The 27,673-nt window shown below is 38.6% G+C and overlaps 1 protein-coding gene across 1 annotated transcript; it reads left to right on the top strand.

The window, feature by feature from the left end:
- The first annotated feature begins 4,501 nt into the window (after positions 1 to 4,501).
- Positions 4,502 to 27,673, top strand: LOC114359264 (uncharacterized). Its single transcript, XM_028313570.1, has 3 exons — positions 4,502 to 4,590; positions 9,639 to 9,776; positions 27,574 to 27,673. The coding sequence occupies exons 1-3, from the start codon at positions 4,502 to 4,504 to the stop codon at positions 27,671 to 27,673; spliced, it is 327 nt and encodes a 108-aa protein (XP_028169371.1).

Raw genomic sequence — 27,673 nt, 5'->3', positions numbered from 1 at the left:
TGGCTCATATTTCTTAGTAGCGAAATATTGTTATGAACTTTTCTTTTAATAATAAATGTCTTACCTAATTTATTGTAGAAATTTTCACATTTGGTATAATTTCTGCTCTATCGCAGATTCCAAATGTTATTTATGATGTATGCTCTACTTAAAATAAAGAAAAGGTATATACCAGATACAGTAATATAGTGAAATTAGCACTCGCAAACGCAAATTAGCAATAAGTAGTCGTATTTACATAGAATACAATAGGTGCTTTGATCTCGTCTGTCACAACTGAACTGGATGGCAAAATGATAGCTTGAAAGTTCAATAGAAAATAGCAATCTAGAACATAGAAGTAGAGTTATCTGGAAAACTTAATCTATAATATAAAAATGAATCGCAAAATGTGTTGGTAAGCGCATAACTCAACAACGCCTGGACCAATTTTACGAATACTTTTTTTTAAATGTTTGTTGAAGTCCAAGGATGGTTTTTACAGCGAGAAAAGTTTGAATAATTTCCGGGTAAACCCTAAAAAACTCCAAAATTCACCCCTAAGGGTAAAACGGGGTCCACGCGTACGAAGTCGCGGGCGGCCGCTAGTTATACATAAAAAAAATATTGTAACTTTAGAATCTAGAAACAATATTATAGGTAAACCAATCAAATAAACCGTAAATAGAATAAAATGAATCTTCCCGATATTGTTTTGTATGGCTGAATAAAGCATTTAATTATTTATTTCTGTCAAATAACGGGTGAAAGAGAGAGAGAGGTCGTCGCAATTAACATACCTACCTACTTTTTTCAGAATATTATTCTTGAATAGTTGATCAAAAAGTGATTACAAATACCTATCTATAAGCTTTACATCTTAAGATCAAAGTACCTACTCCAATCCACGTTCTGCACACGTTGCTTCATACATATTCCAACTAAATTGGGCAAGACGAATCAGACAATGCTCGGAGAAATTGCAAATGAAGCAAATTTCAAGCACGAGACGTTTGGCGTCGATGGAGTCATTCGGGGCACAGCTTAGAACAATGGCATAATCATGGGTGTTGGATTTCCTTCACGGTTAGTTATTGGTTTCGAATAATTCGGAATATAATTTAGATTGAACTAATTTTGTTAGGTTAATACACACATTAACTTTCCACAACTTGCTACTTGATACAATTCTGTTATTGTACAAGTATCTAATAGTACCTACGTCTTTATTTTATTTATGTATTTAATGAAAGAAACATACAGCTTTTATATTTTAGAAAATTATAATTATAGAAAATTTCGGATATCCGAAATAAAAAAAAATCTGAAACCGTAACCGTATCCGTAACCATAACCGATTCAAAAGTTTCGGATAGTTTCGGATGTAGGCAGTTGAAATTGTTTTTGTATAGCATTATGTAAAGGCATAACAGCCTGATTTACCTTTATAATGCCATCTAGTATCAATTTTTATTTTTTTATTACTTTTTTTTATTCGATGTAGGTAGTGTAGAGTAATATAAATAATAGTGCATGAATGAACCGTGTTGGGCAACTATTGCAAATTGCATTCTAAAGCACAGATATCCGTAACCGTAACCGAAACTTTCCGATATCCGAAATAAATATCCATATCCATAACCGAAACTACATATCCATAACATCCCTAGTTGTAATGACCATTAGCATTGACGTAACACAGCCCACTTTCATTCCGTCATCGATCGACTCCGGCGCAGTGCATTGTGCGCGACAAGTGACCCGTGACGCTGCATGTCGATCGGTGACCGACTCCGAGCTTCCTGCGTGACACAAATGACAGGGTTGACTACGTGACAAATCTGTAGGTTCAGTATTTTGTGACAGGTAAAAGTCATGGAACGCATTGGCAACCTTTCTAAAGCTAGAGTTAATGTTATTGTCCACGGTTACATCCAGTCCTATCAGGTGACCGATAAAATCACAAAAAGCAAATCGTAGTTATAATTCATGACTTTAAAGGTTCACCTCCTCTAAAATTCTCTACGATTTCTATGGCAATCAGAAAACTTTGCTGCCTAACGTAAAAAAATAGCTTAATAAAATGTTATTATACTTAGATTTTGGTATTGGCGTAGAGGAAACGAGCGACGTGAATGTCTAGATTAGCTTTGCATAACAATACATATCCTAAATCACTTTCCTCGGTCTTTCCGAAGCACACAAGCGAAGCTATCTTCGTTTTATTACAATTTGAAACCACTACCTTATCATTCAGCTGCATGAAGTGTGGTAGGTTTGACTAAACGAAAGCTTTGACTCTAGTAGGTACTTTTTTTTCTATCTATTTAAACTATTTAATAATAATGAAACCCTGCAACCAATCTAAAAAGTACGCAACCCTATTTACGGTGGAAGTAAACAAGCATTGTTCAGTGCTTTGCGATGTCGTTTCGTAATATTACGACTGAATGAAACCCGGTCCATTTGTACACGCCTTGGCAAATCGGGTTTTTGCACATAACAGTTCTTTATTTATGCTTTCAATGTAGCGTAAGGCATTATATAAAGCAAGAACAGCTTAAGCCTTTTAATGTGTCAACTTTGCTGATAGATACGTTCAACACGATGATCACAGAAAGTAGAATACTTCCTATAAAGTTATGCAATCAAAAGCGGAGTCAATTTGTTTTAGAGCAAATTATTTTTGTAATCCGAAATGCTGGCACCATAATACGTAAACAAACGTTATGTAAATGGTACAATGCAAAAGACTTGCATTCATTTCCTTCTATTTGAGTGAGTCTCCATGAAATATTTTAGAAACTAGTGAATCGAGTTATCGTAGTCAAAAGTCTACGTGCAATAGGTAGGTACTAAGAAATCAATCAAGCTTTTTCACATCAATAAGGTGCAACAGGGCTTTCGTGGTGATGATTAACTAGACGTGAGTCATATTAATTTCATTGTCAACTTTGAGACGTTTTTGCTAGTGTTATAAATTTACAATCCTAAAGACAGCTTTACGAGGAGTGGGAATGGTGGAAGAGCTATACATTAATGATCTGTATGTTGGGAAAGCTACAAACGACCCACACAACACAATGCATTGTTCCAAGGAAGCCAGCTTCTATTGTTTCGCTATACTTCGCACCTCTATCTAGCCCATATGAACGCTGCTTTATATTCACAACTAAACCTAATAATTAATAACGTCAACAATATGTCTTGTGAAAGCCGCGAGAAGCTCAAATCTTTGTTTAACACTTATTAGTCAATTATTTAATCAAGATCTAACACTCATTATACAATGAAAAGAAGTGAAACCACAAAAACAAACGATCACAGATCTATTTTGGTCATCTAATGAGTGCGACTGCAGAATAGGATTGATTTAATCTACTCTCCAATCCACAATAAGGTATCGAATGGCCTGTAAGGCGTAAACATGAATGGCAAGTATGAATTCCATGAACAATAACTCAAATATGCAGATGGGATGCGCGCACGCATGTATCGTCAGACGAGTCGATCAGTGAAATGTGACGCTCCATTTGACCGCCTTGTATGGACGCTGTAGAGCTAAGGTTTTCAACATGTCGCAGGCTTAACGCGGACATTTTACTACTTAAGACATGACAAGCATGCTCATTAGACTGACAGGAGGGTTACAGACATGCAGTGGCGGCGTAGCATGGGTCGGGGCGATCACCCCCCCCCCCCCTCACAAGTCCTATGACACCCCCTGGTACCCCCCAGGATTTTGGGGTTACCTACCGATTTGAAGATTGAAAGACAATCGCACCCCCCCGTATCATGACATAGAGCGCAGATTTGCCATGCAGATGTGCCAGTGAGTACTAATCTGCGCGACCCCCCAGGATTTTGGGGTTACCTACCGATTTGAAGATTGAAAGACAATCGCACCCCCCCGTATCATGACATAGAGCGCAGATTTGCCATGCAGATGTGCCAGTGAGTACTAATCTGCGCGACTTGTGTCACCCCCTGATGCTTGGCACCCGGGGCGGACCGCCCCTTACGCCGCTACTGCAGACATGTCCTCAGATCGATGCCGATCGCTATCTCTATCCTTTACCACTTTAAAAGAGATTTGATCAGTTTAATGAAACACCAGTTTTCTCTTTAGCAATCAGATAAATACTTAAGTACCTACTTTGTTGTGCTTCCTTTCTAATATTATCTTGCTTTGTAATCTTAAATCGGTAACCCAAATACTTAAAGTCGTCGTCCATAATCTTCTAATAAAATGTTGCATCTAGCTGCACAAGGATTTTTCTATTGTAATAAGTTCAATATTGCTATAAAAATAGTCTGCTATTATGTTGTTAACTGTCCTTCCAAACTCACAAATTCCGACACTAAAGTGACATCAGCAACAAGTCAACTGAAGAGAAAGAACGTCGCAGTTCTTTTAAAATTATTCTTGACTTGAAAACTTTGGAAACCGTTGGTATAGAGAAACACACACGTGGTGCTGGTAGCGTTGTGCGTTGTGTGTAATTGCCGGTGAAATGGTAACATGGCACAATGGGCATTGTTCCCGACACAGGAAGAGCCGCTACTGTCCATTGTGCGGTCGTGGGTCGGGACTCGGGAGCCGATGCAAATGTATGCTAAACATCAGTGGCAGACAAAAGTAACTATACTCGTAGTATAATACTCCTTTCTTTTAAAGACAGTTTTAATGGTATTGTATAGGTGTGTTAACTAACAACTCTGTTTTAATGAAATAAAGAATCGAGAAAAATATTCAACAATTCAATCCCGCGACTTGGCCCGTAGACCAAGCTAAAAGTGGGCCAAGTGACTGGAAGACTCAAAGAATCTCCTGACTCACTGATCTAAAAAGTACATGGCGAAAAGTACAATAGGCGAAAATGATATAGGGACGCCTCGTAGTAATCTATTTGGTTTTAGCGTGGGTAGGGTGTAGTCTAATAGACAGTTGTATAGGTTGAAGAAAAGGTACCGTTTTCATGTTAAGACACAGATTCAAATCCTGCCTCTAGTGGAGAGAACCCCCTCAAAGCGTTTTCCGACGTTAAAGGGTAGTCACTTTCATTACTTAGGATTTTTCTAAATACAAAGTGAACTAGAAAAAAAAACAAGTTGAGTGAGTTAATGGTTCGATAGTCGAGACCCAAGCTCAAACCTTTTTGTTTTAACGACTTGTTGAATTCATTGTTAAACGCACCCACTTAACCAGTACCGTGCAACGCGTGCAATCCGGCACCATACCAGTTTAGGCTACACAATGTGCGATTAGTTCGATAAGATCGCTCTCGGCAGGCCAGAGTAACTGAGAGTACCTACACACGTGTATTGTACCGAGAAAATGTAGTTAAGAGTGGTACACACGTGTGAATTTCAGTGTAGAGGCGGTCAACACAAAAGTGAGGCAAAACGCCAATAGTGATGTCCCGCGTTCCCGACTCATATGGCTACCGAGGGCAACGTCAGGTTTTTAGTAGGTAGGCCCTGCCCTTCTGGCAGGGAGAACCCCACATAACCCAGTAAATGCCTCCGCGGCTGGTGGCTATACAAATCAATGTATTTTCCTGACGAAAAATAAGGCTACGGCCGGATACTCGCGACACCCCTACTCGGGCGATGACGGAAGCCGCGGAGGTTTTAGTGGGTATACCTCGTCCTTTTCAGGACGGAGCAGCGCCCTTTTGAGGGCGCCGGGAGTCCCACACGCCACCCTGTCCCCCGGCAGTGGAGACGGTGCGCAAAGCATTTCCTCCGCGACAAAAAAACGGTCAGATATGGTCAGTTGTTTCTATTAGCACCTCTTTTAACAAAAAGCCGTCTTATTTCGGATAATTTATCTTATACGTATAGTCTAACTAAGCCTAAGTCAATTTATATAGGTAAGTGCAGGTTCACTTGAGGTAAATGGCAAACAGCTATGCGTAAGAGCAGTTCTTGCTCAGTGTACCTACCATGAGTTTACGTTAGGTGTGCTCGCTAGCGATTACGTCAAAAATCTCTATGAAGATTTTGTTTCTTGAAAGTAGCCGCTAGGGGCGCTGCACAATATGTCATACTAATTAATGTCATTTTTTTACGCAGACGCTAGCGAGTACACCTAACGTAAACTCATGGTAAGCACACAGATATGGAGTCTGAACTTACACCGTTAGGAAAAACCCCCACTACCTATAAGATACACTTTTTTATTGCTGCATTAAAAATTAAAAGTTAATGCTCCAATAACAATTATTTTTTAAATAAAGTTCAGTAAGGTAATTAGTGTAATCCCCGCCTAAACTGAAGATCACACGAGTGACTGAGCGTGTCGCATCGCAACATTCGCAAACGTAACCGAGATGGTGAAAATTAAGACATGTTAACACAAAAACGTCGTCAATAATGGATACGTACGGTATCCGGTGAATAACCACGGACATTCTTTCGCGTGATAGCCCGACGATGACAGAGTAATAAAAGTGTTCTACTTACATGTCTTAGTTATTTTGTGAATTGAGATGTTTAGATGTCTAGTTTTTTTTGTCGACTCGTTTTATTTTAATATGCTTTTGATATTTTTTATGATAGAGTTGTGGACTTAAGGTGATATAAGAAAAGAAAAACCTGGAAGTAGCACAATTTATGGAATATCCTAGTACACATAACTTGTTTATTTTTTTTTAATAGGATTGATCCGTTTATGAATGTGTCCAAAACCTAATTCTACATTGTAACCCGCGCGATGCTTTTGATATTTTTTATGATAGAGTTGTGACTTGTGGTGATATAAGAAAGAAAAGCCTGAAAGTAGCACAATTTATGGAATATGATATTCCATAAATCGTAGTACACACTTAACTTGTTTAGTTTTTTTTTTTAAATAGGATTGATCTATTTATGAATGTGTCCAAAACCTAACTCTATATTGTAGCTCAAGCGATGCTTTTGATATTTTTTTGTGATAGTCGTGGTGATATAAGAAAAATAGAACCTGAAAGTAGCAGAATCTGTGGCATCTATGTTACACATTATATTATTTAGATTTATTTCTAGATTTGATCAGTTTATCAATGTGTCCTAAACCTAACTTCATTGTAACCCGAGCGTTGCCACGTATATAGTAGCCGCGGGATCACTGCACTCTAGTGATGTAACGGCGATGCTATTTTGTTTTATACCAATGATCACAGTTTTGGAGAACGTCTCTGTGGTCTAGTGGTTTGAGAGTTGATTCTCTGGGTGGAGTCGGGCTCTTCGGTTCGATGCTTAGTTGGGACAAAGTGACAAACCAAGTGGAAAATCATTTTGTGGGGAGTTTTCATTTTGGTTATGTTTTAATGAAACAAGTTTATAAAATAAGATAAAAACCATTTTAGATGTCTAAATGCTCATGGCTGAATATCGAAGGACTTTTTTTCATTTTATTTATAAGGTGCGAATATGCATCCTAGAACTAACGTATAAACCAAATCGAATAATAATATTCGTTATTATGTGCTCCAACCCTAACTTTACAATCTCTACATTATTGTTGTACCTGAGTAGTGGTACCTCGATATAGCTGGATCTCTACACCGAGATATGACGTAACAGAAAAACTATTTTGTTGTATGCCAATGAAATGATTCGAAGAAAGTGGCTACTGCGATAACAGAATATTTGTTAAAGATGCAATTGCCACTGCTTCTGACCACTGGTTCTTACGAGATCCTCTTTCAGGTAGTAATAGCTGTACAGTTCACATGATAACTGTTTTTACGAACATTAAGTACTTACTAAGTACACATCCATATAATATATTGCAAATTAATAATACCGTTAGTTATAAAAGTAACTGTTACGAGCATTTTAGGTGAGTCTTAGGGGTGGTAGAGTCACGTCTGATTAACCTTAGAGACATTATGTAAGTAAGAACGTTGCATAATCTAGACAAAATAAGAATGAATTTTGTTATATACTTGTCTAAAATACAGTTACAGTTTGGTATAACTTGGTACGTAACAATAAAAATAGCGAATTAAAGTAGCAGTTCGTAGAACAACCCAAACATGGAGTTCACGGTTTCTACAGTAGAACCCAAAGCCTTAGCCCGATGACCTGACGACCTCAAGAAGATAACTGACAGTACATATTGGAAAAGCGAGGGATCATACTCTTTGGCACTCCTTGTCTTGATCATACTCTTTGGGCTTTACCTCCAACAGTGAACTGCAATTGGCTGGTGTTGACTATGATATAAAAAACAAACAATTATACACTCTAAGCTCATCTCAATAAGACTAAAATTATCTACAAGCAACTTTACAGCAGTGACTGTACATTTTTCCGTTCAAATGCCACCAATGACGTAACTAAAAGTCATCAGGACGATCAAGATTCCTAAACGGCTCTCGAATTCCTTCCACATTCTCAGCATGACCTGAGTTTCTTATTTCAACATCAAGTTGATCATAATCTTATCTGTACATGTACTTTGAATATTCCTCGCAAACTGTTTTCCTTACGTAAATTCTCTTGGTTCCAAAATACACTCTAAATCCAATGTACTTTGGTCTACTTTGTTATCATTGTCGACTGTACGCTTACTGATCTATCATCGTTACGTCACTGCTCTGCCAACTGTCATGGCTTTTACTTTTGTTTATTTGAGACTAGCGGCCGCCCGCGACTTCGTACGCGTGGACCTCGTTTTACTCCATTAGGGGTGGAGTTTCGTAAAATCCGCTCTTAGCATCTATAGCGCATACATTTTAAATNGACACTAGGGCGGGACACTAGGGCGGGACATTAGGGCGGGACACTAGGGCGGGACACTAGGGCGCGACACTAGGGCGGGACACTAGAGTGGGACACTAGAGCGGGACACTAGGGCGCCACACTAGAGCGGGACACGCCGCCCTGCAGGCACAGGTGCGACACTAGGGCGGGACACTAGGGCGGGACACTAGGGCGCGCCACCTGGCGGCCGCCTGCGACGTCCAGCTGCGCGACACTAGAGACACTAGAGGGAGAGGCGCTGGACTCAAGCGAAGGACTAGGGCACTAGAGCACACAGGGGGACTAGAAGGGGACTAAGGCGGGGATTATGGCGGGGGACTAGAGCGCGACACTAGGGCGCGACACTAGAGCGGAACACTAGGGCGCGAGCAAGGGACTAGGGGACACTAGAGTGCAACGGAGACAGAATGCGACGGAGACACAAGGATGCAAGTAAGACACTAGCTCGCGACGGAGAGACACTTGGGCGTAAGCGAGACATTGGGGCGCGAGTCAGACAGCAGAGGGCAGTGTGAACTTACATCAAAAAATGACATTAAATGTATGACGGATTGTACAGCGCCCCTAGCGGGAAACGTTCAAAAACTAAAATTTTCATACATTTTTTAAACGTGTTCATTAGTGAGTGTGTTTGATGTAAACTCACACTCAGCCCACAGGGCGCGACGGAGGCACCAGGACACAGGACACGCGTGCGAGACATAAGGTGACTGATGTTTACTAGGGCGCGACACATGGATAAGATCGTAACAATCGGCGCGAGCATTATAATCTTGATAATTTAATTTCGAAATAATAAAATTACAACCCATACATTTGTAACTTTATCTGCCCTTTTGGGCAGGTCTGTAAATATTTTCTGATTAAAAATTACTTTTTACTTACAACAATATTTCTACCCGCAGATATTCGAAGCGTCCCGCAAGCCGCCGTCCGACGCGGGCAAGTGGCGCGTGGGCGGCGAGGAGTTCGAGGCGCTCATGCGGATGCTGGACAACGCCGGCTTCCGCACCGGGTACATCTACCGACACCCGCTCGTCAAGGTATGACGTCATTACAGCTGGTCACTAGATAGAGAGCGATACAGAAGGATGCGAGGAAGACAGGGGCAGGACACTAGAGTGCGAGGGAGACAACGCTGGCTTCCGCACCGGGTACATCTACCGCCACCCGCTCGTCAAGGTATGACGTCATTACAGCTGGTCACTAGATAGAGAGCGATACAGAAGGATGCGAGGAAGACAGGGGCAGGACACTAGAGTGCGAGGGAGACAACGCCGGCTTCCGCACCGGATACATCTACCGCCACCCGCTCGTCAAGGTAGGACGTCATCACAGCTGGTCACTAGATAGAGAGCGATACAGAAGGATGCGAGGAAGACAGGGGCAGGACACTAGAGTGCGAGGGAGACAACGCCGGCTTCTGCACCGGGTACATCTACCGCCACCCGCTCGTCAAGGAATGACGTTATTACAGCTGGTCACTAGGGTGAGAGCGAGACAGAAAGATGCGAGGAAGACCAGGGCCAGGACACTAGAGTGCGAGGGAGTCGCTATAGATGGGCGAGCGAGGTCACTAGACTGCGGGCGAGCGGTTTCTGGAGCGCTTGCAAGACCTGCTCGTCAAGGTAGACCGGCGACCCACAGTACCACAGGCTAATGGCACCCAAGAAACTAAGGCGCGGGCATGGTAGTAAAGTGCGACCATAGGGCAAACACTAGGACACGAGCAACTAGACTGCGACGACGGTACATCTACCGCCACCCGCTCGTCAAGGTAGGCAGACGACCCTCAGTACCACAGGAACCAGAGGAATAGGACGCGACGAGACCATAGGGCGATAGGCAGCATCATCACACACAACAGGTCACTTAGAGAAAGATGGAGTCGCTACGCAGCGCGAGAGAGTGAGGTCACTAGAGTGCAAGCGCGCAAGGTCTCTAGAGCGCGATTAAGGAGACGAGCGAGTCACTAGGGTAAGACACATTACTAGAGCTAGGTCGCTAGACACTAGAGCGCGAGTCAGGTTACTAGAGTGCGAGCGGGCGAGCGCTAGAGCGCTAGCAAGACACTAGGAGGCGATCAAGTTCCTAGAGCGAGACACAAGATCGCGAGGGCGCGTGCGAGTGACACTGAAAGACACTAGAGAGGCACTATGGGGCAAGCGAGGCACTACAGTGCGAGCGCAATCACTAGGGTGCGAGCGAGCGACATACTAAGATACTAGGGGGCAAGCAAGACACTAGGGCGCCACTAAGACACTTCCGCACCGGCTACATCTACCGCCACCCGCTCGTCAAGGTAGGCTGGGTCACTAGAGAGAGAGCGAGAGAGAGAATCACTAGCTAGAGTGCGAGCGAGAGAGGTCTCTAGACTGCGAGCGAACGGGCTACATCTACCGCCACCACACTACGTACCACAGGCGAATGGCACCAGAGAAACTTAAGGCGCGGGCAAGGCACTATAGGGCGAGAGGGAGACACTAGGACACAAGTAACTGAAGTGCCAGCATCATCATCATCATTACAGCAGGTCACTTAGAGAAAGAGAGAGTCACTACAGCGTGAACGAATCAGATTACTCGAGAGAGCGAGGGAACGAGGGAGTCGCTTAAGCGCGAGCGAGCGAGGTCACCAGACTGCGAGCGGGCATTAGAGCGCTAGCGAGACACTAGGAGGCAATCAAGTTACTAGAGCGAGCGCGAGGGAGTCACTAGGGCGCGTGCGAGCGACATACTAAGACACTAGAGAGACTAGGGGACAAGCAAGACACTAGGCCGCCAGCGAAACACTAGGGACTTAGACACTAGAGGGCAAGCAAGACACTAGGGCGTCACTGAGACTTTATAGGATGCAAGCAAGATACTAGGGCGCCACTAAGACACTTCCGCACCGGCTACATGTACCGCCACCCGCTCGTCAAGGTATGACGTCATCACAGCTGGTCACCAGGGTGCGACACTAGCGCGGGCGAGGCACTGGTTGCAAACGAGCGACATACTAAGACACTAGGGGGTGTAATGTGGGGAAAATATGAAAAAAATAAATAAATAGGAAAATATGTAAATTGAAAAAAAAAATCGGATCGAGTTAAAATGTTGAACAATGATAATCACAATAATTATTTACTTTGATTTTTAGATAAATCATGATAAACTGAACAAAGTTAATAAACGCTGTATTTAGAGTAACTTACATTTACATTATTTTTTTAAATAGTCATTCGGTAAAATATCAAGTAGTTTAGCTATATCAAATGGATATAATTTATTAAATTAAAAAAAATAGGATAAAATGTATAATTTCGTTCAAATAGAACTTAAAAGTTGCGACATGAAAAGTTGACTGGTAGAAATTGCTCAATATAGTGCATTGAGCTTGAAAAGATTCTTGTAAATTACAACTAAATCTCTGCTATCGTAAATAACTCTTAGTTATTTGAATTTAGTAAAAAAAAATAAGTACGTTTTTGCACATTTATTACAAAGATAGGAAATAAAGTTGAAGCATTAAAACTGTTTGAAATTTCAATTGAGAATATGATGTTTAACTTTAAATTTAATGTCTTGAAAAATACAAATAAATGCTATAAGCTCATAAAAAATACTTTTATCAGTTATTTGGTACAGAAATGATGAAATTTAAAACCAACTAACGTAACAGTACCATGACTACCTGAAGGAATTCGCTGACGAATGTGAACCGCAAATAGCTCGACACTTACTTAGGCACTTTGATAAAATTAATTTCTAATACATACTTGAAATTACGATTTGAAAAATGCTTAACCTTGATTAATGTATAAAATTTCTTGCCATTTATAAATCAAAACAGAGAATTATGTAATAAAATATTGACAAGACAGCACATTTTAAAATTTAATACTTAATTGATTTTTATAGATTCTACAAAAATATTTATTGTTACCACTGAAAATGATAATGACAACCAATATTTAAAAAATATTACACATTATGAAATGAATAATNAGTTTTCCTCTTTATAATATTAGTGTAGATAAGAATTTGCGTAATGCAAATGACTCGGATATTCTAAGGGCTCGGCTTTTTTAAAACCCTAACAACTTGCCTTTGTTACGAAATAGGAGGTCTTTCAATATACATTACCTACTAATTCTCATTTTATAAAACACCGTTTTCCTGTGAAGCACTGTTTTAAACTAAAACATCTAATAGATACAAAGATTGAATTTATTTCATCTCTACGAATATATCTTTCTTCCATAATACATTATGTTAATTTGCTTCATTCTAATTTTGTACTTGAAAATGTTCTATAAATAAAAACATACCTAACGTCCATCCTAGAATCGAACCTCATTACGCCGAGCGAGCGTCCTATGAAGAATCGTGTTGATGGTATACCCATCTTCCGCCCATCATTGGAACTTGAAACTTATTCCGATTGCAATAGAGCACAGTAATTATGCATCGTTAGAGCGCGCACCAGAGTCGTGCGCACGCGCATAGCTAATCGTTAATTGGTAGATCAAAGGCGCGGACGTCGGATTACAATCATTTGAAATGGTCCACCGGGCTATTACCTTCGATTGGTCTCTGTGACTGAGGAAATACTGCTACAAGCGTCGATAGTCGATATAGACTGGCCAGTAAGTTTAACAGTGGATAGGATAACTTAACATCTCAAGCACTATTTCAATACGTACTTGGATGGATTCTTGCCCAGTGCAATCATTGCATTGGAGAGACCAGTGATCAATAAATGAATTCACATAACACCCTGATAAGCCTTCTCGAACCGAAATCGAATGTTTTATTAGCTCCTAGTTCTTCTGATTTTGATCTTGATGTTGGGCAAAATTGAATATCCGCATAAACCTTATAAGATAGATACCTATTAAGAAAATTAAGTTAAAACAATCGGGGGAAGTTAGCATTTTTAGATACTTCATGTTCATTGGTTTACACCCCATCATGGGAGCCATTGGGTTCAATAACTTCAACTCAAATTCACATAACATGGTAATCATCTCATCCACCGGAGAAGTCACGTCACATCCATCACCAGCTATCACCACATTACGACGCGAGACATTTCACGTTTCGCCCTCGTGTCGTGGTCGAAACGTGCACTTAACATTGCAAGTTAATTCACTTTAATATCCTCGTCTCTATTTACAAGAACATAAAGTACATTTTAAAAGCTTACTTTTCAGAAAGTTGGAAAAATCATTTGACATTTGTAACATCACGGTATCCACTAACTCGAAATAACGATACCGTGATAGAGTCATTTGGATTTATTATGTTTTTTTATTTTTAAATCGCCTACATTGCAAGTTATGTAACGATCATGCAAGGCAAGTAAATCGTTTTCCTGACATAAAGGTGGTGCATAAAAACAATCAAGTTGTGAACCTACTCGTCGCTGACAGTTTTTCAGAAAAAAATATGGATGCTACTGTATCTACGAGTACCTACATATGCTATTGTGAATACATGATAAGGTAGCTGCATGGTAGAGCACTCAGAATAAAGGTTTTCAGCACAAAATTAGTTATTTTAGTGCTTTTAGTAAAATACCGAACTCCACACAAACAAAGCCGTGGGCCGAACTGTATCTAATAGGTACCTACTTAACCCTTAATTTGGCAGACTCATTATTTATCAAAAAATAAAAATACATCGTCGGATTTATGTTCTTAGGGTTATTTATAGGTCAGAAAAAAATATATAAAAAATCGGAACTTTACCAAATAGAAAAAAAACAATGTTCATCCCGATGAACACTGCCAAATATATGGAGAATTTTAACTGTTCATTGGGGTGAACATTGCCAATTTAGGGTAGCGGCATTAAATTAAAATAATTATTCATATAAAAAGTAAAATTTATATTATTAAACGCTTTTTGGTGCACAAAATAGTAAGAAATTAACTATTACCATACAATTTTGTTTGATCGTTGAAGTAAAACAATGTTTAATGTTTTTAAAGAAAAAATCATAATTTTTTGTTCATGTAACTTAAAAGTGGACATGTCGCACTAAATAATAAAAAAAACAGATCCCACATTTATAAAATATATTCTTCAGGGTTTAAATAAAAAAGTAAAAATGATTTTAATCAAAAATATTATTTGGAACTACAAACTTTGAATCTACAAACAACCGCTAAATTAAAATATGTAATTATTTTGCATGAACATTTAGAAAACAATTATGTCCACTTTTACCAGTAACAAAACATTATTCTGATATTACATTTCATGGAATATACAGTATTAAGCTGCCAACATCCCAAACAAAATAAAAAATTCCTCTAAATAAAGAAATTAGTCCACTGAAATAAAATTAAGCAAAAATAAACGTTTCATAGCCTATTTGACAACGTTCACTGGGATGAACAATCAAAGATTATTAGTAATTTGGCAATGTTCACTGGGATGAACACTCGACTTTGACCTGCTATAACATGGCTTATTTATTAAATGAGCATTGTAAATCAATCAAGTTATTAAGCATGAACACTATCCAATACGTTAAAACCACTGTCATTACTCAATTATAATAAAAAACATGTAAAGCTTGAATAAACACCTTGACACTAAAGCCTGGTCTTCGCTATGGCCGGCATTTTGGCTAAAATTAACACTTTCAGACTGTGACTAGCACATAAAAATATTTTTCTACCAAAACTTAAGTATATTTTCTAGTGAAAAAAAAACTTACCAGAAATTAAGACGTATGCACACGGCATATTATTTTTTTCAATTGAATGTTCATCCCAGTGAACAAAATCAAATGAAGGGTTAATAAAACTTAATCACAATCGATTGTCGATTTCAACGCACGTGGAAATGGGATAGAGTAAACTCTTATTATAAAGGTCTTAGGAAAAAGTAATGTTGCCATCATTAAAAATTGCTTCCTCATAGCAGCAGCGGAGGGCAGTAAACCTCAATATTATAATTAATTCGGACCTAAGGAGTACAAGACAGTACACACCTAATTTCCATAATTAAGGAGTCCCGTTAAGCCGTGTCAGAGATCAAAATGATTACCACATTAATTCAGCTACAACTCGACAACTCTCCTCAAATGATGAAGGTAGAGCTGATTATGCAATGGGAAATTTGACTTTTTTTGACATCATGTATGGCACATACATTATTTATTTACTTTAAACTTACATGCACATATAACAGTGTACATAAGGCGGACTTAATGCCTTTCGGCATTTTCCTCCAGTCAACCTTAAGGCCAAACTGAACATTATTGATCATAGTACGTCTATTGAACATATTGATACTTCCATTGTGACACAGATTTTGATCTCTCAACATTTTTGGCGCCAGTATTTGTGAGTTTACAACTCCTTCATGTTATAAATAAGACGGTAACTTTTATCAATTTAGCAACGTAAGCGCTATTAGATAATAATGTAAGAAAATGGTTTTTGTACGGTTTCATAATTTATAATTTAGTGTTGCACTACGGAAGTTTTCAACAATAGGGAAGTAAAGGTAGATTACATCCCAACTTAATATTATAAATGCGAAAGTAACTCTGTCTGTCTGTCTGTCTGTCTGTCTGTTACGCTTTCCCGCTTAAACCTCGCAACCGATTTTGATGAAATTTGGCATAGAGATAGTTTGAGTCCCGGGAAAGAACATAGGATAGTTTTTATCCCGGTTTTTGAAACAGGGACGCGCGCGATAAAGTTTTTCTGTGACAGACAAAATTCCACGCGGGCGAAGCCGCGGGCGGAAAGCTAGTATATGTGGTGTTACTCCAGATCTTCGATTTTCCTAGTTTTTATAGTTTTCCCTTTATGTGGCCATTAAACCCTAACTCTGTACCAAATTTCAGCTCTCTGAGTTTATGGGAAGTACTAGTTCTATTTTGATGATCATCAGTGAGTGAGTGTCGTAAATGCGAAACTTTGCTTTCGCTTAACTTCGTAACTAAATGACCTACAGACTTGAAATTTTGGATTTTAAGTATGTGATTATAGCTTACTAGATGACGAAAATTTCTGCGTTCTGGTCTTATCCAAAGGTTCTCAAATAGGGGCCTGAAAATGCGGCGAAATGGTTCCAGTAAAGGATGGTACGGCAGTGTTTGCTTCGCGCTCGACTTGGCGGGGGCACTGCCGTGCCCCCAGATTTAATAGATAGATCCACCTCCCGTGGAGAGCGAGAAAGCGTGATATCGCGATTTCTTTCAGTGTTGCCACAATCGAAATTTAAATTAAAACTTGTCCGGATTATCGCAATTGTCTCAGACCCCGCTGAGAGTGATGCAATTTTTATTCGATTAGGGTTATGATCGATTTTTCTCTTTGATTAGATATTGATAAGTAGGAAACAAAAAGATTACGAGTAGGTAAAGGGAAAGTAACAATAACAATATGCAATATAATGATAGATTAAATTGAGAGTTGACTGGATAATGTACTCACTAACCCTAGCCTAAAACTAAATCATTACATTACATATCTCAAACAAGGCAAGATCCCGTTTTTAGAAACAAAAACGTATATTGGATTGTGATTGACTCTCTTTAAACAGAATTTGTTTATTACAATCTAAGCGAAAATAAACCACAACAATTTGCGTCAATACAGGTCAGCACTTGCGGCTGCGTAAAGTGCATTAGTTGTCGATTCGAACTCCGCGTGGAATGCAGAACTGACGGCATAAGCGCCGCTCACGATAATAACGTGAATTTACATATTTCCCGTTCCATTCCCACGAATTGACATTCGGCATGTCAGAGGGAGACAGGTGGGTGGTCGGATAATCTGGTCACCTTGTGCGATTGAGGCTAATTGAGCTTTGGATCCGCGACCGATCATGCGCGTGCGCCATAAAACTATGTGTGGTTGTTCAGATGGCTCGAGAAAGTTTGATGCGCTTTAATGTCCTGCAAAATACTGGATGAACGCAACAATGTCTCTGCTGACAAATTAGGCTTGCTATGTGGCTTCGATGTACTTTATGGCATACATTATGGCACGAATTGTTCTATAAAGTGCTCATTAGGATACCTTTGTTATAAACGACACCCTGTTGTCCATAATGGTCTCAAAATAAGATCTTGTGACATAATACATACAACGTTCTCGAAGATCTATAATAGCTACACTATGTATTCTTTAATTAGCTGCAACAGTGCTTTAGGTGTAAGCCGCGAAAGCAAACTAAATTGTAGTTTGTGAATGACGACCAGCTGCTGTATATGAGGCGTAATAGATGCGTTTTTGCAACAAAACTTAATCTGACTAATCTACGTTATTATTGTCCATCTGTGTTCTCTGACTAAACCCTTAACTGTCTACTTTCCAAAAATAAACGGCTCGTCTGTTTGGGAGCGAACTACGCACGAGACGTACTACTGGTACAACCGAGATCAAAACGGACCAAAACAGTTTGTTTTCCTGAGCCAGTGATTCATGTCCGAGACTTGACCACAATAAACATTAATGTAAGTAGGTTCGAACGCTGTAAATGATTTGTATCTTGTTCGTTTTAGCCAAATGACGTCCACAGATTTAACAAAAACCAAGGAATTCGGTCCTGCATTGCCCGCATCCATTTTTTTTATAACCTTATTCTGAGCTTATATTGGCAAACATGCAAAAACATTTCTATCGTAGAAGTTTTAATTCCTAGGCATCTAAGTAGGTATACTACTTAGAATATAAGTTTTCAGAAAAATATCTGCAATAAACTAAGTTTCAGAAGGTTTCAGAAGTTTATTTTCCCTTTGTTTTTGGTATCTACTCAATCCTAGAGATAATCAAAAGTGTGGCTTAAAAAAATAAACTTCAACTAAACGGTCACAACCCCGAATCTAAGTCGATCAATAGATATGGGTTTATGGGTCATTCCACCGGCCAAGAAAATTACGTGTCCGGGGCCAAAAAGTACCCGAATATCATAATATTTTAGTAACAAATATTTTTATCTAATAGTATAACTTTGGTTCTTGTTGTTAAACCACAGAGATAGTTAATAATAGTTAATTAAGTAATTTAAAAAAAATCGTAAGTCGTCAAAAATTGATTACCACGACGTGTCCGCGCTCCCGATTTCAGAACAAATTTGCTCGTATAAATTAATCCGTTATTATTACCGCTTTCAATGCTTATGTAATCGATTACTGATTAAATAAACATTGATAAATTAAATACGATATAACTATATGACTAAAAGGTTTTGTAAAATAACTATTTGAAGTTGTGTCCGGGCGTTAACCGTGATTACCCCGACACGTCACTAATGTGCGCCTACGTCCCTAGCTACGCAATTTAGAAACGAGCTCTATCCTCCCCCGTGAACCTTTAGTGGTGGCCTGCGTGCCGAGGTGATCGGTAATGCAACTCGTCGCAGGATTTCGGAGTTATCGAGATAAGAATATGATTACCCCGACCTTGGTTCAGTGCACGATTGATTTACTCTATCCTGTTTTTTTAGGTTTCTTTACATGGAAAGTTCTTGAGAATGTACAGGAATAATGGTCCATGTAACCGCATTTTTGTGTATTAAAACATATGGGATTCAACTTACAGATTGGGCAGGGCTCAGGATAAACCTTAATTTTTTGACTACCCCGACCTTGATTACCCCGACTTTTGTCACCGAGTAATCAATAATACTGTAATTTTACTAATGATAAATAACGTTAAATAAGCAAAATTACCCTTTACTAAAATGAAATCCTATCTCCTATTAATATGTATGGTAGTATGTATGTATGTATGTATGTAGTATGGGAATATTATGTATATTCCCTCAAAATTGGCAAGACCCCTGGACTCGACCTTATCACCGCTGAAATGCTGTAAGCCGATGTAAACTCCGCCGTTAACGTCCTGACACCTGTCTTCGAAAACATCTGGATGGAAGAGGAACTCCCAGACGACTGGCATAAGGGGCTTCTAATTATTGTGCCGAAAAAAGGGTAAAGCAAGGGTATCAGTACCGGAAGACCCAAGAGATGCGATCTGGAGTGAGGAATTGCACACCGTTGGTGCAGAGGATGTCCAACGAGTCCACAATTACACTTACCTCGGGAGCATCGTTTCAGAGCCTGGAGGTACCGAAAAGGACATCACTTCGCGCATTGCCAAAGCCAGAGCTACCTTCCCACAACTTCGAGCCGTATGGCAGTCACGGAAATTGACCCAAGCAAGATCAAAATATTCGGGTCCAACGTCAAACCAGTTCTGCTCTATGGGCGTGAAACGTGGAAGGTCACTAAGGTTATCTCGCACCAGCTGCAGATCTTCTTCATCCGCTGTCTTCGCCGAATTCTCCAAAATCTTCAAACAACGAACTTTTGGAACGCTGCCACGAAATACCGATCTTTCAGCAGAATAAACGCTGCAAGTGGAACTGGATAGGCCACACTCTCCGAAGGGACCCCGATCACATCCCCAAGCAGGCTCTAGATTGGAACCTCCAGGGAAAATGCAAACGTGGTCGCGCCAAAAAAACATAGCGGCGCACTGTTAAGACTTGGAGCGAGATCAAACACGAACCTCAAGACCGAATGCGATGGAAGACTGTTGTGGACGCCTTCTGTCCCATATAGGAGACATAGGACATTGAGTCACTAATATTATATGTATAATGATGTATGTTTTTTACTCTTTTACGCAACAACTACTTAACAGATTTTGTTGAAACTTTACAATATTGTCGTTTATACATCAAAATAACAAATGGCTAGTTATAATAACATTTATTTTACCATAACTTAAAAAAAAACCTTAGAAAATAAAATATTTTGTTTTATTTTTGATTACTCTGACTCCCAACTTTGATTACCCCGACCATGAAAATTTTGATGTCACATAACTTTTTATTCCTGCTTGCTACAGATGGGCCAATATAAAAAATATGCTCGTAATAATGTCTATTTTGAAATGTTTTACCTAAACTTACTCTAAATTCAAAAATAAAAAAGGTCGGGGTAATCAACAAAATAATCCAGATCCGGAGAATGACCGTTATCTAAAACAATGGTGCATAAAATGTATAAGCCACCATAGTTAAACCGCCCTAATTTTTTCAGCATCAGTGGCAATTCCATCGAGCTGAATATGGCTCTACTGACTTCTTTTAGATAGACCATCCCAGAAAGATAATGCAATCAAATCTTAAACGGTACCATCTGTGCCGTGGAATTTGATATACGTAGCTCGAAAGTGGCTCTATGAATATCTGCTTTATGGGTTTTTAAGACAAGCGTATTGTTTTCATAAGAAAGCGTTTTCTCTTGAGTTAAACAAATTAAATTAAGGTTGATCCATAATGTCTCCGGTATCTTAGATGTGGTGCTATTTTAACCTTTATAGCCTGAGGAATTCATTTCCAAAAGTTGAACTCTCTTACTCACATTAGGTTCCGGGTTCGAATCCGTAAGAGTAAAATATCTATGTACCAACATATCTAAGTAATAACATTGATTTTGGTTAGAAGTTGAGTTGAGTTTGGTTGTCAAGAAAATTGTATGATTTTGTGCTTCAGGTTTCAGGTAGCTTTGTCAAGCCCTCGCTCGCTCCGATTGAGCCACTTATATCAATGGCTCAAGCTCGGAGCAGTTGACAACTATGGGAACTCACATGAATACAGGTCTATCAATACTAACCTTGACTGGTAAATGTAGTAATAACGTCGCCCTTTGTCAACACAAGGTTGCGTTGGCCTGGATATTCTTCTATTACTTGTACGAACATTGTCTGCAACAATACATGCATAATATCATCAATAGCTCAAGTTTAAATTGGACCAACTACCAGGGTAAGTATTACGCAATCGGTCGACTTTTGCCCCACTTTGTATTTTCCCTTTCATTTGGGGGCGTGAAAACACTCATGGTCATGAGCAGTAATTCACCGACGAAAACAAACACGACGCCGATTTGCGGGCAATTTTCACCATATCGGCCACAGTTGAGGCGTCGCGTGAGAAAGTACCCACGATTACGAGTGACAACGGTTTCACCGACTCGCGCGCACCGTGCGAACTGCGAGTGAAAACATGAAAGGGTGTGATAAAGAATCGCTCGAACTATAGTCTAAATATAGGTATGTACAGTATGTACTACTTAAAAAAATAATAAACATGCATTAATTACATCTCCATCCAATCCATGTGTCGGAGTTACGAGTATTAGGAATGCTCTACATTTATTTGTTTAATTAAAGTTGACAAAAAAAGAACGCTACCTCCCTATATTATTGATGAAGGGCTACATTACCAACCCATTAGTACTACATAACACAAGCCCATAATACACCAACTTATCTTGACAATAAATGCCATTGTCTATACAGTGATACCGAGTTCACTCGAGCTTTTATGAGACTTACAAAAATTTTCGAGCGTTTCACAAATTGTCCATTCAGGTAGGGCCATCTTAAATAATAACTTACAAATTATAATTGGACGGTTAATTGTGTTCTCCGTGTCACGACATAACTCCTCAGATTACATAAAATGTGTAAAAATATGAAAGCGTTGTGCAAGAGGAGTCATTCAATAAATACGGAAGGTAGTTTAAAAGATTAACTGCCATGTAAAAACGTATCGAATTTTACGTTTATTTTAGTGTAATTGAACATCTTTGAGAAGAATTTTTAAAAATTTAAATGTGAAAACGTTATCAGACTCTTGTAGAGTTCAGCTTCTAACCCTACACGTCATATCTACACAAATTACAAACTCTATCTACACCTTAGTAATTAAACAAAATGTATAGAAACTGACAATCGTTATTTATGCAAAAGAAGGGAACAATAAAGCAATGAGGCGGAACAAAATATGCCGACGTCAGCGAATGGAAAGGTCAGTCACCGAAGCATCAAGTAACCATAGTAATATCACTATACCGCGTATTATACTAGTAGCTTATGGCTCGTGGTTATTATCGCCGATACAAAAACACGATTCTATTTCCTTTCTCCTTTTGAATTATGGACACGGTTGTGAATATGAAATTAACATGCCATACTTTGTTTTGCGATTTATGGAACCCTACACTGTTTGGACTGAAGAATATTTAGCATTTTAACAAAAATAATTAATTAAATTATTGACCTGCACACCGAAGTGGGATGTTTACCTATTACTTACTTACTTGCTAATTAAGTATTTGTCTTGTTGGCTAACTTTAATTTAGCTTATGATAGATAATTTAGCTTTTGTGCCCAGTTTATGATAGAAACAAATTAGTAGTCGATTAATAATAATGTGAAATCAAAGTTTTTGATTTACGATATGTAAGTACAATCATTTTTCATCCGTTACTACTAGGTAGGTATTATGTGATCGATCTACTTTCACGTTAAAAATCAACCAACGTACCCAAGTAAAATGTAACACTCTACAATCCATTACTCCGTTGAGTTGCATAAGTTCTTTTACAAAATGAGCCCACTCTCTATTGTATAATAAATAAGAAGAATAGGGAACATACAAAGATTAGCACCTACTTTGAACCTAAAACTCACTTTAGGTATGTAGAAACTTGTGATCTTATTTTACAGAGATTTAATTTGTTAAAACGATTTAACTAGTTAGGTACTTACACTAATGTGATATTAAAGGCTTATTCCTAAGGGTCAACAGCTCTATTGTTTAAAAAAAATAAAAGTTCATAGTTACTTTGATTCCCAAGGGGTCCGAGTTCCACGACATTAAAAATAAAAAAAACATTTTCTTACTTTATTTTAAAATTTCATGGACCCGGTGGGAAGACAATAGAGTCGTGGACCTTTGGGAATAAGCCAAATTAAATATTCTTATCAGTAGGTATTTAGGTAACTTAAATCGAATACATTGATAATTTTATGCATTTTGTAGTGGTTAAAATCAAAGGCGCGGAAGAATATGAACACAGTTTTATACTCACCTATGAAAGTAGCCTTCGAGTTTCCTTGGTAGCCAAAACACTGTTCACAACACAACATAATCATTACACAGCTCGACAGATATTGATTGATGCTGAAAGCCGACATTGCACTAAAAGACAGACAATTCTACGTGAAATATGCGGTTGCCAATATTATGAATGTACCCGCATTTTTGTTCTATTAATAGATTTTTTCTAACGGAATGCATTGCATAACGCAACAGTATTGCTAGGGTAAAACAAAAACAAAGCCTTAAAATCTCGAGTAAATAAATACCTAAGTAGTTAAATTAACAAACCTATGCAGGTAATATAGTCGCTGAACTTTTTTCATAAATACAATGTAGGTTTAAGTTATAATAAATTGTAATCGTTTAACTAAAATCAGCGCACTTATTCATGAATTTATTGTTTCTTTATTCATTTTCAAAATAACTGTCTCGTTATAATTTACTAGCGGCCGCCCGCGACTTCGTACGCGTGGACCTCGTTTTACTCCATTAGGGGTGGAGTTTCGTAAAATCCGCTCTTAGCATCTATAGCGCATACATTTTAAATTTCAACTCTCTTACTTTAAACACATAGGACTTTCATAATATAAACTTCCAACCCTCCTTTTATCTCCTTAGCCCCCGTAGTTGATTTCTAATGATACATTTTCAGTATATGTACCACCACCACCACCACCACCACCATTTCAGCCATAGGACGTCCACTGCTGAACATAGGCCTCCCCCAATGCTTTCCATGTTGATCGATTGGAAGCGGCCTGCGTCCAGCGCTTCCCTGCTACCTTTACGATGTCGTCGGTCCACCTTGTAGGTGGAAGTCCCACGCTACGTTTTCCGGTACGCGGCCTCCATTCCAGAACTATTCTGCCCCATCGGCCATCAGTTCTGCGTACTATGTGCCCTGCCCATTGCCACTTCAGCTTGCTAATCTAAAAACATTACTTACTAGTGGGTGTTGAGAACGTTTGATTGATTCCTGAGAAAGTTCTTTCATTCTTTGGGTCTTTAAATTATTCCAGCAGCTTTTCAGTTGATGTGTGAGCCTTTGTGAAACATAAAATATGGTTGAGAATTGTAAGCCACTGTTAGAGTTTCCCAGGCCTGCTTCGTCAACTCGATATTTTAGAGAGGATAATAATATGCTTGTCTTCAATAATAGGCCTTTCTCTTATTAAGCTACAATCAGCAGCTCTCTTTCGGAAGAAGAAAACGGCAGCTTTTTTATCTGAAAAATAATGATTGAAACATGATTTTCACTATTATTATTAATCGAAATATTCATACTAACCTGATAGTTGTAGTTTTATCCATATTTATTTATATTATTTAATTCACAAATCCACAAAATAACGACACTTATAAACCGTTGCACCGTTTGAATGACAGGAATGTCATGTCAGTTAGCGGAGTGAAGTGCGTAACATAAGCGAACCAATCACAGTCACAGAACTCTATTCAACACTCTGATTTTGCATAGTCAAGGGTCGTTTAAGTATTGTTTATGAATTGAAAGGCTTGTCATATGGAACGCATTGAGAAATGTCTCATTTCGCATAGCGTTGCTGCTTTGCATAGGTAAGTATCGTTTGTGAATACGGGTGTAAATCTGCAATTAAAACTCTTTTAATTAAGCAAACAAAATTAATTACAATAAACAATTAATAGATATAATAAAGTCTTTAACCAATTTCTTTTAAAAGTTTTGAAATGTATATTTGATGAAGTAAACTGCAAATTAATATCAAATATTTAAAAATGTGTTAATAATGTTATAATTTTGGACATTATTCAGACTTCAAAATTACTTACTTAATTTGACCCTTCTAGCTACGTTAAATTCTTATTTTCTAAAAAAAATACACAAATTACACAGTGGCCACATGTGAATTACAAAATTAGTTATTTAAGTTATTTAAAATGTATTTTTTTATTTTATATAGGTATTCAAAATAATGTTAAAATTTAAGAAATGCGTAATTTAGTAGGTACTTGCTAATTATTTCATCTCCTTAACGCGAGCTTCATCATCCGACGGCATCCGGAACCTTGACTCGAACTCTCCCGGCAGCCAGCAATTAACTAACATCTGACTCGAACTCTCCCAGCGCCCTGCACATCACCAAACCTCCATCTGGCACCATCTACGCCCGGCAGCCAGCATTTCCATTTCCGTTTTCATTTTAATTATCTTTTGTCTTCTGACACATTATATCTTCTTTATTTCTCTGAAGTTCCTTCACTTTTTCTTCAAATTCACTTCTTATTCCGATTCTTCATTGATTTTACTTCATTTTAGTCCATTTAAATAAACACCAATTAAAATTTTAACATATTATTTTATTGCACAGTACTGCCCTAAGGCAGCACTGGCAGGGTCGCCATGTAATGTGGGGACCGGGAGTTGTCAATGAAAGTAGTTTATACTGTGCGATGTGAGTATATTGTGTGTGTCAGTTTACGCAGCAACGTCAAATATACAGTGTGTCCGGGCATGTAGTGATCAAACTTTATGGGCCAAATCTAGGGACAATTTTATCGATAAAAATACTTCAAATTTGGGGCTTGACCCATTTATCGCACAATTACAAGGATTTAAGTTTTTAATTTTTAGTTTTCACCTTTTCCTTCAAAAACAAGTGAAAGCGTGGGTAGCTTAACATTAATAAGCAAATATTTTATATCACGCGATAACCAATAAAATTATCTATTTGCAAAAGTAGAAAACAGATACAAGTTTCATACATTTTAAGGGAGTAAAAATGGATTTAATTAGAAAAAAACATGACTTTTTTCACTTCTTTTTCAGTTATTTTCCAACACAAGAAAAACCAGGTCGTTAAGGTATGTTTTATTTGCATTGTATTATTAGTATTTGAGCTATTCTACGAAACGAATGTAAATTTATTAGTCTACGTCAATTAGTTTCGACGTAATTGTTGAAAAAAGATACCCCTTCCCAGCGGTTTCCATAGCGCACGTGACATGCGAAAAAGCACTGCCTGAAAGAATCACACAACCTATTCCGATTACTATGGAAACCGCTGGGAAGGGGTATCTTTGTTCAACAATTACGTCGAAACTAATAGACGTAGACTAATAAATTTACATTCGTTTTGTAGAATAGCTCAAATACAAAAAATACAATGCAAATAAAACATACCTTAACGACCTGGTTTTTCTTGTGTTGGAAAATAACTGAAAAAGAAGTTAAAAAAGTAATGTATTTTTCTAATTAAATCCAATCTTACTCCCATAAAATGTATGAAACTTGTGTCTGCTTTCTTCTTCTACTAATAGATAATTTTATTGGCTATCGCATGATATAAAATACTTGCCTATTAATGTTAAGCTACCCACGCTTTTACTTGTTTTTTAAAGAAGAGGTGTAAACTAAAAATTAAAAACTTAAATCGATGTAAGATTTCGAGAAATGGGTCAGGCCCCAAATTTGAAGTATTTTCATCGATAAAATTGTCCATAGATTACGCCCTTAAAGTTTGATCACTACATGCCCGGACACACTGTATAGGTTTGGCGCGTACACATACTACAGGGGCAAGCAAGACACTAGGGCGCCACTGAGGCATTACGGTGGGACACTAGGATGCAAGCAAGATACTAGGGCGCCACTAAGACACTAAGGTGAGACACTGGGTCGCGAGCAAGGCACTACGGCACGAGTGAGACACTAGGGCGCTATTAAGTTATCAGATTGCAAACTGTACAAACACTGACAAACTCCGACTGAGATTAACTGAACTGAACTGAGTTTTATTAGTTTTTTTACTAGCTATGTATGCTAGTTATGTTAACAAACTAATAATACCTTGGCTCTTGGTCTGCGACTGCAACCCGCATTGAGCACTAAGTTTTTGTTTTTACCGAATATTCTTATTCACTGATTATTTTATCTTTCTTCCCACAGAACGACGTGCCCCGACCTAAGAACGATGTGGAGGTGCCTCCTGCCGTCTCCTCGCTGGGATACTTGCTGGAGGAGGAAGAGCTATACAGGCAGGGGTTAG

Source organism: Ostrinia furnacalis, unplaced genomic scaffold, assembly GCF_004193835.3.
Source record: "Ostrinia furnacalis isolate ACB-3 unplaced genomic scaffold, ASM419383v2 OfSCF4279, whole genome shotgun sequence".
Taxonomy (NCBI): Eukaryota; Metazoa; Arthropoda; class Insecta; order Lepidoptera; family Crambidae; genus Ostrinia; species Ostrinia furnacalis.
Note: the sequence above shows the minus strand (reverse complement) of the source record. Positions and strands in the feature narration are given on the sequence as shown.

Bases quoted from the DNA above. Each gene is read 5' to 3' on its own strand.
- LOC114359264 (XM_028313570.1), top strand. From the start codon at position 4,502: ATGGCACAATGGGCATTGTTCCCGACACAGGAAGAGCCGCTACTGTCC. The intron at 4,591-9,638 runs GTATGCTAAACA...TTCTACCCGCAG, and splicing joins ACTCGGGAGCCGATGCAAAT to ATATTCGAAGCGTCCCGCAA. The intron at 9,777-27,573 runs GTATGACGTCAT...TTCTTCCCACAG, and splicing joins ACCGACACCCGCTCGTCAAG to AACGACGTGCCCCGACCTAA.